We start from the raw sequence: 17,017 nt of genomic DNA, 5'->3' as shown, positions 1-17,017 counted from the left end.
GCCTAGGAAAAAACAACTCGGGTTATGTGATGAAGCCAAAACATGGCTATTGCTTATATTCATATATAACATATCGTGTGTACTGTGTATATAGCTTGGCTAGATTCCAATTCCACTGGGCCAGAAGGAATGATGATATAGGCCGGGAGGCGTGAATGCTGGGGCCGACACAAATTGTGTGCTTCACACCACCTGTGACACCGATAGGCTGCATCCCATCGATATTTGATGATGCCTTAAAGTCATTTGTGGTCTTTTTCACACTGAAGAGAAAATATATAGGGAAGGGATGGCGATTGTGAATATAACACACCTGAATATATATGTTTTTGGCCGAACAGAGCAGCAAAATGACAGACGTAGGATTAATTTTTTCAGGGGTGGATTTAGATTCAAATTGTGGAATCAGGCCAGCTGTTAATGAAACATACATGTAAATACACATTTTGAGGTTCAGCTAATTATATAAATATACACGACATGGCCAAAAGTATGTGGACACCCCTTCTAATTAGTGGATTCGGCTGTTTCAGCCACACCTATTGCTGACAGGTATATATAATCAAGCACACAGCCATGCAATCTCCATAGACAAACATTGGCAGTCAAATGGGCCTTACTGAAGGGCTCAGTGACTTTCAACATGGCACCGTCATAGGATGCCACCTTCCCAACAAGTCAGTTCGTCAAATTTCTGCCCTGCTAGAGCTGCTCCGGTCAACTGTAAGTGCGGTTATTGTGAAGTGGAAATGTCTCGGAGCAACAACAGCTCAGTCGCGAAGTGGTAGGCCACACAAGCTCACAGAACAGGATCGCTGAGTGCTGAAGCACGTAGCGCATAAAAATCGCCTGTCCTCAGTTGCAACACTCACTACCGAGTTCCAAACTGCCTCTGGAAGCAACATCAGCACAACAACTGTTCGTCGGGAGCTTCATGAAATCATTTAATGGCTTTCCATGGCCTAGCAGCCACACACAAGCCTAAGATCACCATGCGCAATGCCAAGTGTCGGCTGGAGTGGGGTAAAGCTCACTGCCATTGGACTCTGGAGCAGTGGAAATGCGTTCTCTGGAGTGGTGAATCATGCTTTACCATCTGGCAGTCCAACGGACTAATCTGGGTTTGGCGGATGCCAGGAGAACGCTACCTGCCCGATTGCATAGTCCCAACTGCAAAGTTTGGTGGAGGAGGAATATGGTCTGTGGCTATTTTGCATGGTTCGGGCTAGGCTCCTTAGTTCCAGTGAAGGGAAATCTTAATGCTACAGCATACAATGACATTCTCGACGATTGTGTGCTTCCAACCTTGTGGCAACATTTTGGGGAAGGCCCTTTCCTGTTTCAACATGACAATGCCCCCGTGCACAAAGTGAGGTCCATACAGAAATGGTTTGTCGAGATCGGTGTGGAAGAACTTGACTGGCCTGCACAGAGTCCTGACCTCAACCCCATCAAACACCTTTGGGATGAATTGGAACGCCGACTGTGAGCCAGGCCTAATCGCCCAACATCAGCGCCCGACCTCACTAATGCTCTTGTGGCTGAATGGAAGCAAATCCCTGCAAAATGGAAGCAAAAAGCAAATCCCCTTCCCAGAAGAGTGGAGGCTGTTATAGCAGCAACGGGGGTACCATATTCATATTAATGCCCATGATTTTGGAATGAGATATTCGACGAGCACATACGGGTGTGATGTTTGGGTGTCCACATACTTTTGGTGATGTAATGTATATGTGCAGTATTTAGTTTTGCGTGCCTATTCCGTGTCCGTCATGATTTATTCTAAAGGGTTCCTGCTGCCCTACCATTTGAATCTACTACATTGAAGTTCCAGGTCCTGCTTCTTGTTCTACCATCCCAGAAAGACAGGCTTTTAAAAAGTTACACGGACACAATTATTTTATGATTTTTATATCACAATATTGTAATTGTCCATACAATATTGCCAATCCAAGTAAATGGATTATTACCTTTCCAACTCTACCATTTTCATGATTCTCGGACCACAGGTTACAATGACGTGTGATGGACACACACATGCACAGTTGCACACACACAATAAACATAGGCGTGTCTCCCATTTCATCATATTGACTCATTTTACTCCACATTACTCGATCACCGAGGGCATCTGGGCAAAGGAGGATCTGGCTAAGGTGCTCTGAGAATGAGATTAGTGTGACATGCTCATGATGGAAACATTTTCGTTTGTGGTTTCTGTTGTTTCCCTTTGCCTGTGGTTGAACATTATTTTTTAGTTTCCTCTTTCACTTCCAACATGGTGTGCAAGGGTACAGACGCTTGCTAACCAGGTACAGTGAGGGTACACATGCTTGCTCACCACCACGGGGTTGTAGGAAACTCCAGCCTGGATCAGAGTCGATGGAGTGTTTGTTACACAATGAAACAAATGTTTCTGAACAGGATGGTTCAACAGGTTATCTTCTTTAGTTCTCAGTTGGAGACCTTAAGGCTGAGGCCATTATGTGTTGCTGAGACTAGCTTTGCGTTCTTACAGTTTCTTAGTTTGTGTGAAAATATGACGGTGGAAACGATTATGGACAAGTTATCCAAACCTACTGCTGTCCTGTCTACAATTGCAATCGGTCACAGGCTGGTAACTATCAGGGATGCCTCTGTGTGGTGGTTGTACCCCCCAATGAAAGTCGGAGGCCAAATCTTCCATACTCTTCCCCGCTGCCAGAATTTGTCAGGGTAGTGCAGTCACGGTCCTCTTGTACTGGCCAACTTCCTCTTGTCTCTCTCTCTCTCTCCCTCTCTCATGGCCATGGCTTCAGGAAAGCGGAAGTACACCATCTTGGATATGGTGGATCTCTGGGTCGCTCCTGGGAGATTGATCGGCTGTCCCCGTGCTTCGGGTAACGGTTTGAGAAAATTGTCTGGGGCTATACAACAACAACGACAGCAACAACAACATCAATTGCAATGTTAAGATCCCATGGTATGCTGTCAAAGTTCTGTCACTCAAGCTTTTGGGTCTCACTATCTGCCATGATCTTTCCTGGGAAAACCACATTTCCAAGCTGGCCTCCAAAGCCAGACGTCGACTGGGCATCCTCCGTCATGCGAAGTCCTTCCTTGGCACACCTGAGCTCCTCACCACATACAAGGCTTTCATTCGCAGCTCAATGGAGTACTCCTCTCCCCTCTGGGTTGGGCTGGTGCTCCTGCCTCACACCTAGCTCGGCTTCACGCTGTTGAAACCAAAGCTTTCAGAATCATTGGAATCTCCCGCGATGAAGCTGATTCTGAGGGCCTTTCACTTACTCACCGCAGGCAGGTTGGTGGTCTTTCTGTCTTCTGCCGTCTCCTATCTGGCCTAGCTCCTCCAGTTCTCTCTGGGCTCTGTCCCTCAAATATTCCTACAGGTCGCACAAGATCTGCCAATAACTCTTCTGGTTAAACTGCCAAAATCAAGACTCTCTATTCACCTTCACTCTTTCATTGCCCTTTCCTCCCGCCTCTGGAACAAACTCCCACATTCTCTTCAATCCCACTCCTCCCTCCAGGTCTTTAAAACAGCTGTTCACCACCATCTCTGATCTGCCCCCATCCAAAACCTTGATCTCTTCTACCCCCATTAATTCACCCCCAGATCCACTTTTTTTTTGAAATCCCAACTTCTTTCTTTCCTGGAAGTTCCAGCGGTGTCCATGTGGTTTATACCTATCCCACCCCCCACCCCCACACCCTCCCACAAGCCCTCTCTCTCCCACAGATCTTCCGTTGTCCCTGCTCTCTGCTGATGTACTTGTGTGCTTCCCTCTCTCTCCCCATCTTCTCTCCCGCTCCCTTTATTGTATGTTTTGTGTGTCCGTTTGTCTTTTTTTGTGATTGATGTTACCTCTTACATGAGCCTCGATCTTGTATAAAAAAAAATGCCATGTGGATTTCCTTCCTCGATCAATTGTAGGGCCAGTTCCACCTTTCAACATTAGGGCCATTCCTGGTCTGTTAAATGTTGCCATGACCCTGTGCAGGTACAACTCGTAAATTAATTTTGTGTCTGCTATACTATACTAATAATATTACTATTCTGACTTTTTTTGTAGCAGTAGTTGTAGTAGTATAATATAGTAGACCAGTGGTTCTTAACCTTTTTAAAGGCGCCGAACCCTAACGAAACCCACCGAACACTCGCGGAACCCCTCAAATTTGACCAAAAAATTCAGAAGAATTGCATCTTAATGCGTTTTCTGTTCTTCTTTTCGGGAGGCGATCTGGGAAATGCGTGGTTTTGTTTTGGCAAGGGTCACCCTCAAATCATTTTCCCATGCAAGCCTGCTCCTTTTCTTTGTCTTAATGTCCACCAGTTTCGAAAACGCATGCGCGCAGAGATACGTTGTAACGAACGGCGTGAGGATCTCAAGGGCAATTTTAGCGATGTGAGGATACCCTTCCATTTGGCGGCACCAAAACGTTGAGAGCGTTGTTGTGCCGAAGAGTTGTTGTTGAGTCTGGCTCTGCTGAAGTTCGATGAGGTCGTCGAGGTATTGGTCGTTGACATCTGCCGTTGCAACGTCGAAAGTAAACGGCTGCCGCACCCATGCTGGGTATTGCTCCTGGTCGGGGAAGGAGCCGTCGAATGACTTTCCCAGCTCATCCAAGTGCGTGGCAATCGCTTGCTTCAGCTCCCCCGGTACAGCAGTGCCTCCAACTTCAGACTCATCTTCGATCCCGCTCACGCACTCGTCCAGTAGCGAAAAGTTCGCGAAGTTGTCGTTCTCTGTTCGCCGCCTCCACAACGGTAACTTCTTTCGGAAAGCGCTCAGCTTTTATTCAGATTCGATGACATTCACTCCACCGCCCTGCATCTGGCAATTGAGATGATTGAGTGCGTCGAGGATGTCAGCCAAGTACGCCAAGGCGAGGATGAACTCTGACTCTTGGATGTGCGTTGCATGGCAATGCTGGTGTTCTCGCAAAAACAGGGCTAACAATTCGGGCAAATAATTATATGACAAAAATGAAAAAAGGAACATGCTTAAATATAATCAGTACCCCTCTGAAAACTGAGAAATTTTTACGAAGAAAACATAACTTATAGTTACGATGATGGGATTTATTATCTACTCAACTCTATGTCACCTCAAATCCCATTATAATATTACATAGAAAACTGCGAATTGTTCGTTTTGAATTGCGACCAAAGGAGTTATATCACCTCCACCTAATTTTCTGAGTAATTCAATCATATTTTATAATCACCATCCACTTTTGACTTTAATATAACTCTGAACCCACCCTGCATATCCACAAACATTCCAACTTACTTTTCAATTAATCAGAAACTCCAAAGTAAGGCGCGACCAATGACGCATGGCACACGGCAAGCTAATCGAGGCTATTCACTGGAATTTCCGAACACCTGCAAAGTCCAAAATCCAGTAAGTAAGCAAGTAAACACCATCAACAGAATAATTAGCAAGTTGCTCATTGATTCAACTTACTACAGTCAATATGAAACAACTTATCTTAAACACAGACCAGAGAAACCATGAATGGGATGGGAATACAATTACAAATAACATTTCCATTCGTTCGTAACATACATAGCAAAATAATAATAATATTAATAATAAGCGTAATTACACATACATTCAAAATTGATACAAAACTAAAAACAAACAAAAAAAAACAAATTGCAATGCGTTTCGGAGGACCTCCGCCGAACCCCTGAGACTGGCTGACTGAACCCCTGGGGTTCGGTCGAACCCAGGTTAAGAACCACGGTAGTAGACATAATATTTCTCTCAAATTACTACTACTATTACTGCTCCTGTAACAGCCCCATCTAATCCACCATCTTGTTTATGGACCAACTCTTACAGAAACCATTTGACTAGGCCTGACCGAAGGAGATTTGGACGGCAATAACTCAATCACGTACTCTTTACAAAATATACCATGGGGTATTTAACTGGCATCTAATGCTTTTGCTGCAGTGTTTTTGAGTCTTCGTGCTACTGTTTCCTGTTTGCAGCCTCGACAAGTTGCGGAATGCAGTAAGCAATGAACACGAGAAGATCAAAAAGGAGACCTTTGAGGCCGGACCGAAGGCGTCCCTTGGATACGGTGGCCGCTTTGGAGTGGAGCGTGACCGAATGGATAAGGTGATGCCCTTTATCCGCAGAGCATTTATACCTGCAGGTGAGATCATATCGGATGCAGAAAGACCTAGGCTAGTCGTGCCGGTCACGCTTTCGTGTGCACCATTTCCCATGTCATCAGCGGAAATCTTGTGCAGCGATTACTTTCGGTCCAGACACCGAGGCTCGTTGAAGAGATAAATGAAAGAGGGTGCAAGTAAACCATATTGAAAATGGAGTGTCAAGGAACAGCAGACATGGGATCTATAGTTGTGGGAATGAGATGAGATTGGAAACGCAGGAGTGAAAAGTGGCCAGAAAGTAGAACGGCACTCGGTAGAGAGCATACCTCCACCAGGCTGAACAGTTTAGGTTTTGCATCCACTAATAGGCCCGATCTGGATCCGCATCTTCACCAACATCGAATCAATTCGTCCTTGTCACAAACCCAACTAGTCCACCACGTTTTATCCAAATCCGTCCACAACTTTTTGAGATATCCTGCTCAGGGCCAGATTAACCTTTTGTGGGCCTGACCCCAAACAAATTTCTGGGCCACCATTTAGGTAGCCATCGCAAAAATACCAAATCTTCATGGTAAGAAATATACACATCATTATGGTGGGGCACTTTGAACCATGTTTCGACCTGCCCCACCTTTGCAGGTTCAAGGTGCCCCATGCCACATAATTATATGAAAATACTTGCTCACGTTCTAAGTCCAGAGACGATCGATGAAGACGATTGATGAATTTATAATTAGCCTGACTTACACTGTCAGTTTAAATTGACAGACCCAAGTTTTCTGCTGCATCTACAGTACTAGATAAAAAGAACTTACCCAATGAAATTTACTTCGGCCATCTTAAATCGAAAAAATAAGTGCCATCTTGCAAAACCAAAAGGCAAGTGCTAATGACTATAGTAGTTTATTGACTTACCACGAGGTGATCATACACTAGAGACATCTATGTGAAGGGGGTTATACTAAGGGAATAGAGGTCTGTGGTTCAAGGTGCCCCGCTCTCCCCTACACTAAAAAAATCTATCTTGGTCATTATGGGCTCCTTCTGGTTGTGGGCCTGGAGCCATTGGGGCTTTTGTAAACCCAGCCCTGATCTTGCTCAAAGACAGACTGCACAATGGGAGTTGGTAACCTGACAGAGGTTATTTTTTATTCATCTTTTAAAGTCTTCTCCTTGTTTATCTTTGAATTGTCCTATGTATTTGTTGGTGATACAAGCATCCATTTTTAAATAAAAGGTCTGTTTTTCCCTCCAGTCGGCGGTGGATCATGCATATAAAGGAGAGGTGTCCCAACACTCATCTCAGACGGACACAGCACTAGGTTTTGGTGGAAAATACGGTGTGCAAAAAGACCGCGTGGACAAGGTATGTACTTGCCCAGGGACTGGATTTACCTTGATGGTGCATTACAGCAGACATATAGCCCACCTCATTTTCACCTCGTCATAAAAAACGTTCTGTAGAGAGCAAGCCCGGGGTGATGATTAATTCTTGCGATGTCCTCTCTTTCCTGACAGAGTGCCGTCGGATTTGACTACAAAGGTGTAACGGAAAGTCACGCTTCACAAAAAGGTGTGCTCGTCTCTCTTCTCCCATCGATGGTCTTTGCTTTGTGAACGTGGAGATGCCAAAGGACATACATAGATGCTTCACTGTGCACCTGTACAAGTGCATCTATCTGAGATCGGAGTCTGTGCATGTATTTGTCATTGAGAACGTATCGATTGATTGATTGGTTGATTGTTTTCATGGCACGGCTAACACAGATTACTCGCATGGTTTTGGTGGTAAGTTTGGGGTGCAGCGTGAGCGTGTGGATAAGTGTGCACTTGGCTGGGGACACAAGGAGGAAGCTGCTTTGCATCAGTCACAGACAGGTAACTAAAAGGCTTACAACCTTTATGGTCACATGCAAACACTACCTACCACTTAAAATAGATACAGTGGCCTGCAAAAGTATTCACCCCCTACCAATAATGCCGCATTTAGATGAATTAAGAACAAGTACAGATACATTCAAAGTACACCACCCCCATGCCAAATAAATAAATAACATCCTCCAGTGCGCAGCATTGCCGGGGCGCCTTTGGCATCCGGCCATACCACCGTGCAGCACATAGAGATGGTATTGGGAGGGAGAGGTGTACAATAATGGATTGATTAATTGTGTAATTAAAATCAATATATAATAATCGTAAAGTAATTTCTTCATCAATTAGCTAATAACATACCTAAACCATCAGTGTTTCATCCGAAGCAGTAACATTTTGAAAATTAATTAAATAAGTCATTAATCAAAATAAATAAATAAATAATTGATTAATCAATTAATAATGAATAGATTAATTAATTAATCAATAAATCAAAAATACCCTATATAGGTATCAATAAACACATTACTTGGTCACTGTCGTGTCCGAATGTCAGCTACCTAAACCTGACAATGTAAACATTGATTTTTAGTTTCCTTATGCTATAACCTTTCCAAAAATGTATAGGTTTGCTAATCTACCATGATTTTGAACGAAATATAATTTATTGACATAGTGAACCTGACTATTCGGTGCCTGGCGATGACGTCATGCAGAGCCTGGAGATGGAGTCGGTAAGGAGAGGTGTACAATTATGTAGAAACAATTTTCCAAATGAACTTTTTAATGAATAACTGAAGAGATCAAACTAAACTCTGTTATAGTTGAAGGAGGTTACCTGTCAGGAATACCTGTAAAAAACATGAAGAAATCAAAATTCACTTGTAAAAGTATTCAGCCCCTTAGGTCAGTACTTGGTGGAAGCACCTTTTACAACAATGACTACGATGTGTTTTTTTTGGGTAGTAGGTCTCTGCCAGCTTACACAGTGAGATGGTGAAATCTTTGCCCATTCTTCACGTAAAATTGCTTTAGTTTTGCCAAGTATGATGGGGATCGTCGATTAACTGCAAGTCACCATAAATGTTAAATTGGGTTCAGGTCAGGACTTTGATGGAGTCACTCAATAACATTTATTTTCTTCTTGTTCAGCCACTCCAGTGTGGCCTTAGCTTTGAGCTTCAGATCATTGGCCTGCTGAAATGTGAATCTCCTACCCAGTTTCAGAGTCATGGCTGACTCAAGCAGGTTTTCATCAAGGATTCTCCTGCACTTTGCACCATCCATTGTCCCTTCTATCATGACAAGTTTGCCAGTCCCTGCTGATGAAAAGCAGCCCCATAACATGATGCTGTCACCACCATGCTTGACAGTAGGGATGGTGTTGACTGGGTGATGTGCAGTGTTAGGCTTGTGCCAGACGTAACATTTTGAATTTAGACTAAAAAGTAAAATTTTTGTCTCTTCTGACCAAAAACCTTTTCTCCACATGCCTGTATCATTATGTGCTTTTTCTCAAACTCCAAACAAGCATTTAGATACGGTTTTTTTTCCAGTAATGGCTTCTTTCTTGCCAACTGTCCACAGAGGCTAGCTCCGTGAAGGAACGGGATATTGTTGATTAATTAACCTGACCCACATCTTGGACATAGGGCCTCGCAGATCTTTCAAAGTCATTGTTGGATTTACAGTGACAACCCGAACCAGTTTTCTGTTTGCCCAGATGCTGAGTTTGGATGGGCAACCTGATCTATGTAGAGTCTGGGTGGTATGGTACGTCTCCCACTTCGTAATGATAGATTTCACCGTACTTATAGGGATAATGAGTGACTGAAATCTTCTTACAACCCTCTCCTGAATGGTGCTTCTCCACCACTTTATGTCTGAATTATTTGGAAAGCTCCTTGGTCTTCATGTTTGCCTTGTTGGTCGACCAAGTGAGTTGAACCATAAAACTCCTTAGATATGTGGGGGAAATTAATTTTTAAGTTAACCTTCTGGTTACATACAGGTAGAACAGACCCTATTTCACATTTTTTTAAACCTTTCAAACAAATAATTTCCTCCTGAAGTGATTTAGGGTTAATTTGGCAAAGGGTCTGAATACTTATGTAACTGAGAATCATCTGATTTTCACTGTTAATCAAACGTATTCACATTTTATTTATATTTTCTACCTTTATCACATTGGAGTAGTTTGGGAACACTCTATATATTAAGTTTGATCTGAACGCATTATGAAATAAGCTCAGGTGGCATCTAAATGTCGAAACATTGGAGGGGTGAATACTTTGGCAGGCTCATGTAAAGGTCCACTGTATTTGTATGGTACAGTGTGATTAAAAGCAATACTCATATACACTATGTAATATAGATTGTTCATAGAAAAGCATTCCTCGGGTATATAATTACCAATACTGTGTAGGTTGATCCACGATATCACATTAACTGCAGTCATATTGTTTACTTAACACACAATAATATTTATGCATGCCCATCTTGTTTAGGTGTCACCATCTTGTTTGTGTGTCGCCATCTTGTTTATGTGCCACCATCTTGTTTACCTGTTGCCGTTTTGTTTACGTGTTGTCATCTTGTTTATGTGCCACCATCTTGTTTACCTGTTGCCATCATGTTTACATGTTGTCATCTTGTTTACCTGATGCCATCTTGTTTACTTGTCACCATCTTGTTTATGTGTTGTCATCTTGTTTATGTGCCACCATCTTGTTTACGTGTTGTCATCTTGTTTATGTGCCACCATCTTGTTTACCTGATGCCATCTTGTTTACTTGTCACCATCTTGTTTATGTGTTGCCATCTTGTTTATCTGTCACCATCTTGCTTACCTGATTCCATCTTGTTTACTTGTCGACATCTTGTTTATGTGTTGCCATATTGTTTATGTGTCACCATCTTCTTTACATGTCGCCATATTGTTTACCTGACACCATCCTGTTTACCTGTTGCCATATTGCTTATGTGTCGCTGTCTTGTTTACGTGTCACCATATTGTTTACTTGTAATCATCTTGTTTACCTGACATCATCTTGTTTACTTGTTGACATCTTGTTTATGTGTTGCCATCTTGTTTACTTGTTACCATTTTGTTTACATGTCGCCATCTTGTTTACTTGTAATCATCTTGTTTAGCTGTTGTAATCTTGTTTACCTGTCACCATCTTGTTCACCTAACACAATTTTGTTTATATTGTCGAGTGACTACCCTGTGTGGTGAACACTGCAGGGTGACACGGATGACCAAACGAGCTTAATACTCCGAAGCGTTCAATCCAAAAATGACGGTATTCTTTACACGTGAGGATAAACGAACTTGCCTGGACGGCCTCCACCCGACGTCTTCACACCTGGATAACTTAACTCGAATAACACGGAATTAAAATGTACAAAAATACCGGATTTATTAAAGAAAATGCCGGTAGCAAAGAAAACACGATAAAACTATATTCCTAATTGGAGCGCTCCCACACAGACCCGAATACAGACAAAGGGAAATATAACTGAAAACTTAAATATGCGTTGTTTGTGGCACTTAGCTTCAAGCGGCTGGTGTATCTTGTCAGGAATCTTCGGCGCTAAGTTGACACGAAGTAGGCCTCCTGTGCAGCCCGTTCACTCCTGGCTCCGCATGCGAAGCGAACGAGCAGGCAGCTTGGGAAACTGCAGTTCCACCTCCTCACGATCACTATCAAGATGTCGGAATACGACCGCCAGATGTCGGAACACGATGAATCCTCCTTGCACAAGAGAGCAAAGTGCGACCGTTCGCTATGGGGTCCAGAACGAGAAGAACCAAAGAGGACATCGATGCGGAGAGAGATAAAATGTCGATGCTGAGAGAGAGCTTTTCGGGGACTGTTCACCAACAATGTCCGAACCCAAGAGAGAAAATGTCCGCCGCTCCAATTGTTTTGTCCTTGAGGCTTTGACGTCATCCCATGACATCTCCGTGTCTGATCCTATCAGCGAGTCCCATCTTACCAGTCCTTGTGCCAATCAAATACTGGACCAATCACTGCTCTTTGGGGCGTGGCCCATGGCCCTGCCTGTCCTGTGTGCTCACCAAGTCGGTGTTATCCACGGTAGTGGTCCATGCCTTGTTTCCGGTTGGTTTTTAATTAGTGTGGTTAATGGCCGATTTCTTACTAGGTGTCTGTATTGCGTTGTCATAAGGAACACAGGAAAAGTTTACAGAGGCAATTACATACAGGGGATTAATTACCCATAATCCCTCGCTAATTAACAAACCCCACCCCTCTCATGGGGACGAAGATAAAGCTTACCCGACATCCGGTCTACATGAATTTCCTACTTATGATACATTGAGGTTTCTTCTTCTTCACGACAGTCGGAGTATAGTTTTTTCATCGGAGTATAGTCGGAGTATCGAAACTATATATAGTGTCTAATCTATACACTCTACCTGGCTCTACGGTATTGCCTACCCCCTACAAACGTAACAATATATTGCCATCTTGTTTAACTATGACATTTTTTTTCCCTAAGACACCATCTTGTTTATCCATGGCCATCCTGTTTAATTGAATGCTAGTGGCATACACTGTGAGACTGAACAATGTTCCACCAAACGAGGTGTTCATCACTGATTGTCCAGATGTTTCCTTCCAGATTATGCCAAAGGATTTGGAGGAAAGTATGGAGTCCAAAAGAACCTCATGGATAAGGTGGTAAAACTTTTATCAACAGCAAAGAAAAGCAGTTTTACATTTTAGCAATTACCGGTACATATTTTATTGCCACAGCAAGGCTGGACTCCACCAACATGATCAGTTTATGTTGTTATTTTCTTCGAAGCATTGTATTAACTTGTATTATAAGGAAAAGTAAATGCAACAAATTTAATCTTGCGAAAGCAGCCATGTCTTGTCATTGTCATTCTCTGATTGGCTGCAAAAGTCACATGATTTTCATAGCCCATCTGCGACACAGGGTTGTTCAGGGCTTTTTCATGAAAAATATATGAAAAGTTTGATAAAGATCAGAATATTGCAATTCCCAGCTTTTGAAATTCGAGTTTAGTTTCTTCTGCAGTTGTTATTTTAAATATTTTGGTTCACATACCTCATCTGACCCTGTCCACAAACCTCTGGTTTACACCTTTCTTGTAACTGTCTTTGTTACTTTCTGTTTAATCGGTACCATTTACTTATACATGACCTGTCAAAAGTTTTAGAACACCTCAATTTTTTACAGTTTTTATTGAAATTTATGCAGTTTAATGTCTCAATGTACTCTGAAATTAAGCACAGAACAAATAAACAATTGGAGATAAAAAGAAATCATTGAATCATTTTGTTTAACAAAATTTAATTTAGATTTTTGACTCAGCAAAGTAACCACCTTTTGCAGATATAACCGCCGAACACACTCGTGGCATTCTTTCTACAATGGAAATCAAATATTGTTCGGGAAGTTCTTCCCAACACTTGCAGAAGTTCCCACAAATGTGTTGCACTTGTAGGTTGCTTTGCTTTCACCCTTCTGTCCAGTTCATCCCAAACCAGCTCGATGGGGTTTAAGTCTGGAGACTGCTGGCCATTCCATGATTTGAAGCCTACCGTCTTGTTCTTTTCCTCGAAGGTAGTTTTGACATAGCCTGGAGGTGTGTTTAGGGTCATTATCTTGCTGTAGGATGAACCCCTGACCAACCAGGCGTATACCAGAGGGTATTGCATGGCGCTGCAAAATGCTGTGGTAGCCCTTTTGGTTCAGAGTGCCAGTCACTCTGTGCAAGTCGCCGACTCTGGATCCAGCAAAAGAGGCCCAGACCATCACGCTTCCTCCTCCATGTTTGACAGTTGGCGTCACACACTGAGGAACCATCCTTTCACCTACTCGACGGTGTACAAAAACCCTGCGTGATGAACCAAAGATTTCAAATTTTGATTCATCGGTCCATAAGACCTTCTTCCAGTCTTCAGTAATCCACTGGCAGTGCTTCATGGCCCAGGAAAACCTCTTTTTCTTATTTTGTCATCTTAGCAATGGCTTTCTTACTGCCACTCGACCTGTCAAACCTGCATATCGAAGTCTTCCCTTCACAGTTGAAACTGAGACTTGTTTACTTCGACCAGTGTTAAACTGTGCTTGAAGCTGTTGTCCTGTGAGCCGCCTATCACACAAGCTGTTGACTCTCAGAAACTTGTCTTCTGATTCTGTTGTGGCTTTGGGTCTGCCAGACCTTTTCCTGTCAGAGTTTCCTCCAGTTTCCAAGTGCCTTTTGATGGTGTAGGAAACTGTATTCACTGACACCTTGACTTTCTTTGCAATTTCTCTGAAGGAAAGACCGACACTTTCAAGGGTTATTATGGTCTGTCTGTCTTCCTTTGTTAATTGCCTTTTTCTTGCCATTATGATAGCAATATACAACTTCCTGCAGTGCAATATTGTCCAAATAATGCTTCAGAGGGTGTAATAACAGTCTGTTCGAATACTGCTTTTATACAGACAGGGGGTTTGTAATCAAGTAATCAGCAGAGGTTGGGACACCTGTAGGAATTGTTTGCATCAACTTTCAAGGCTTAATTTACTTACATTGCTGCAGAACAGCTGTAAGTTGTTAACCCATTACTTGTTCCCTGAAGGCCTTTTTTTTACAATATAACTGTGCAATTTACATTATTTTCCCGTTTTTGCTAACCTAAACTTTTTTTTCAACCTCGAGCAGTTTACTGCTTAACTTTGTACCATTTCAGGTTATTCACTGGACTTGAATTGCTTAAATTTCAATAAAAACTGGAAAAATTGAGGTGTTCTAAAACTTTTGACCGGTAGTGTATATGTGACAATTCACAAGTACGTATTCATGTTACGAGTATAATATGTGTAGTTTCACGAGAAATGCAGTCTTGTGCAAGTTTCATTCCTCCTCCAGTCTGCAGCTCCATACAGTGATGTACAGCAGCCGACGTCCAGCCACCAGGTCACACGACCAGTGGAAGCAGGTAAGCAGAGGTACAGATCACAGGGTGGGTAGCCAGGTGTAAACTGAACAATTTCACATGCACATACCACATGTCACCATGGGATGGAGTCATTGGCACAATTCTGGTTCGACCGCCTGAACTTTGTTACTCTTATTTTGTCATGCGAGCTTACAGTAAAGTCTCCTAACCCATGACTCATCTCGACAGAAAGTGATTTGAATGACATAAGTTTTATTGTTTCGGATGGTTCCCAAGTGGAGTACAGAATTTAACTCCCATGAGGATGTATGTATATACAGTTATGTGAAAAAGTAAGTACACCCCATGTAAAGTTTTGACTTTTTCAACATATTTCAACATACAGCTATTTGATCTTCATTTCAACAATATTGATAGATAAAGGTGATATAATATAACAAATATCATGAAACATTTACATTTTCTAGTCCATTGTATAATTTAAATAAACATAAATGCAAATTTCGCATGTGGAAAAAGTAAGTACACCCCTACATTTATCACTACTTCAAATACCTAAAATTAGAATCAGGTACACCAGCTCAGGTGCAAATGATTAGAACATCGTTAGAGAGGATCTTGGAGGAACCTGTCTTATTTAAACCTCAGACATTTGGTTTGGTTTGCTCTTTGTTGTTGAAGTATGCGGCGTCACAATGCATATATCAAAAGAGCTCTCTGAGGCCTCCAGAAAGAAGGCTATAGGTGCCTACGAGTCTGGGAAGGGATTTTAAAATCTCCAAACAATTTGAAATCAATCATTCGACTGTCCGGAAGATCATCTGCAAGTGGAGAAGATTCCAAACAACTTCCAACTTGTTCAGGCCAGGCCGCCCCAGCAAGTTCAGCCCGAGAACAGACCGCAAGATGCTGAAAGAAGTCTCTAAGAACCCCAGAATGCCATCACGGGACCTACAGGTAGCTCTTGCCACTGTTGACGTCAAAGTGCATGAGTCTACTATTAGAAAGAGGCTGCACAAATTTGATCTACATGGGAGGTCTGCCAGGAGGAAACCTTTGCTGTCCACAAAGAACATCAGGGCAAGCCTAAAGTTTGCCGATGAACACCTAGGCAAAGACAAGCACTTCTGGAACAATGTGCTCTGGACAGATGAGCCAAAGGTGGAGCTATTTGGCCACAGTACCAGAAGACATGTTTGGCAAAACCCAAAGACAGCATTTGACCACAAGAACCTGATACCAACTGTAAAGCGTGGTGGTGGAAATATTATGGTTTGGGGCAGCTTTGCTGCATCAGGGCCTGGGCAGCTCACCATCATATAATCCACTATGAATTTTTCATTGTACCAGAGGGTACTTGAGGATAATGTGAGGCCATCTGTCGGGAAGTTGAAGCTCAACCAAAGGTAGACCTTGCAACATGACAATGACTAAACATACCAGTAAATCCACCAAGGAATGCCTGAAAAGAAAGAAATGGAGGGTTCTGGAATGGCCAAGGCAAAACCCGGATCTAAATCCCATCGAGATGTTGTGGGGGGATTTGAAACGAGCTGTGCATGCAAGAAACCCCTCAAACATCGCACAGGTGAAAGATTTCTGCATGGAGGAGTGGGCAAAAATTTCTCCCAGTCCATGTCAGAGACTGGTAGACAGTTATATGAAACGTCTACTTAAGGTTGTTTCTGCCAAAGGGGGCAATACCACCTATTAGAGCCAAGGGTGTACTTACTTTTTCCACATGCGAAATTTGCATTTATGTTTATTTAAATTATACATTGGACTACAAAATGTAAATGTTTCATGATATTTGTTATATTATATCACCTTTATCTATCAATATTGTTGAAATGAAGATCAAATAGCTGTATGTTGAAATATGTTGAAAAAGTCAAAACTTTACATGGGGTGTACTTACTTTTTCCCGTGACTGTGTGTGTGTATATATACGTATGTATATATATATATATATATATATATATATATATATATATATATATATATATATATATATATATATAAATAAATTTATATAGTCGTGTGGTTTGCTCAGTTAAGACCG

General features: G+C 42.3%; 1 protein-coding gene across 16 annotated transcripts in view; it reads left to right on the top strand.

The window, feature by feature from the left end:
- Nucleotides 1-17,017, top strand: part of LOC137432285 (hematopoietic lineage cell-specific protein) — a 96,577-nt gene that overhangs the window by 66,384 nt on the left and 13,176 nt on the right. For 6 of the 16 annotated variants that reach the window (XM_068124091.2, XM_068124089.2, XM_068124092.2 and 3 more), the window contains 6 exons: nt 6,005-6,134; nt 7,392-7,502; nt 7,655-7,709; nt 7,904-8,014; nt 12,659-12,717; nt 14,925-14,994. In XM_068124091.2, the coding sequence (XP_067980192.2) occupies nt 6,005-6,134; nt 7,392-7,502; nt 7,655-7,709; nt 7,904-8,014; nt 12,659-12,717; nt 14,925-14,994 (536 nt within the window). The remainder of the gene's footprint in view (nt 1-6,004; nt 6,135-7,391; nt 7,503-7,654; nt 7,710-7,903; nt 8,015-12,658; nt 12,718-14,924; nt 14,995-17,017) is intronic. The other 10 variants (XM_078782992.1, XM_068124090.2, XM_078782997.1 and 7 more) reach the window with 3 other exon arrangements.

The sequence above is a fragment of the Myxine glutinosa genome, chromosome 8 (genome assembly GCF_964187855.1).
Source record: "Myxine glutinosa chromosome 8, kmMyxGlut1.1, whole genome shotgun sequence".
Classification (NCBI taxonomy): domain Eukaryota; kingdom Metazoa; phylum Chordata; class Myxini; order Myxiniformes; family Myxinidae; genus Myxine; species Myxine glutinosa.
Note: the sequence above shows the minus strand (reverse complement) of the source record. Positions and strands in the feature narration are given on the sequence as shown.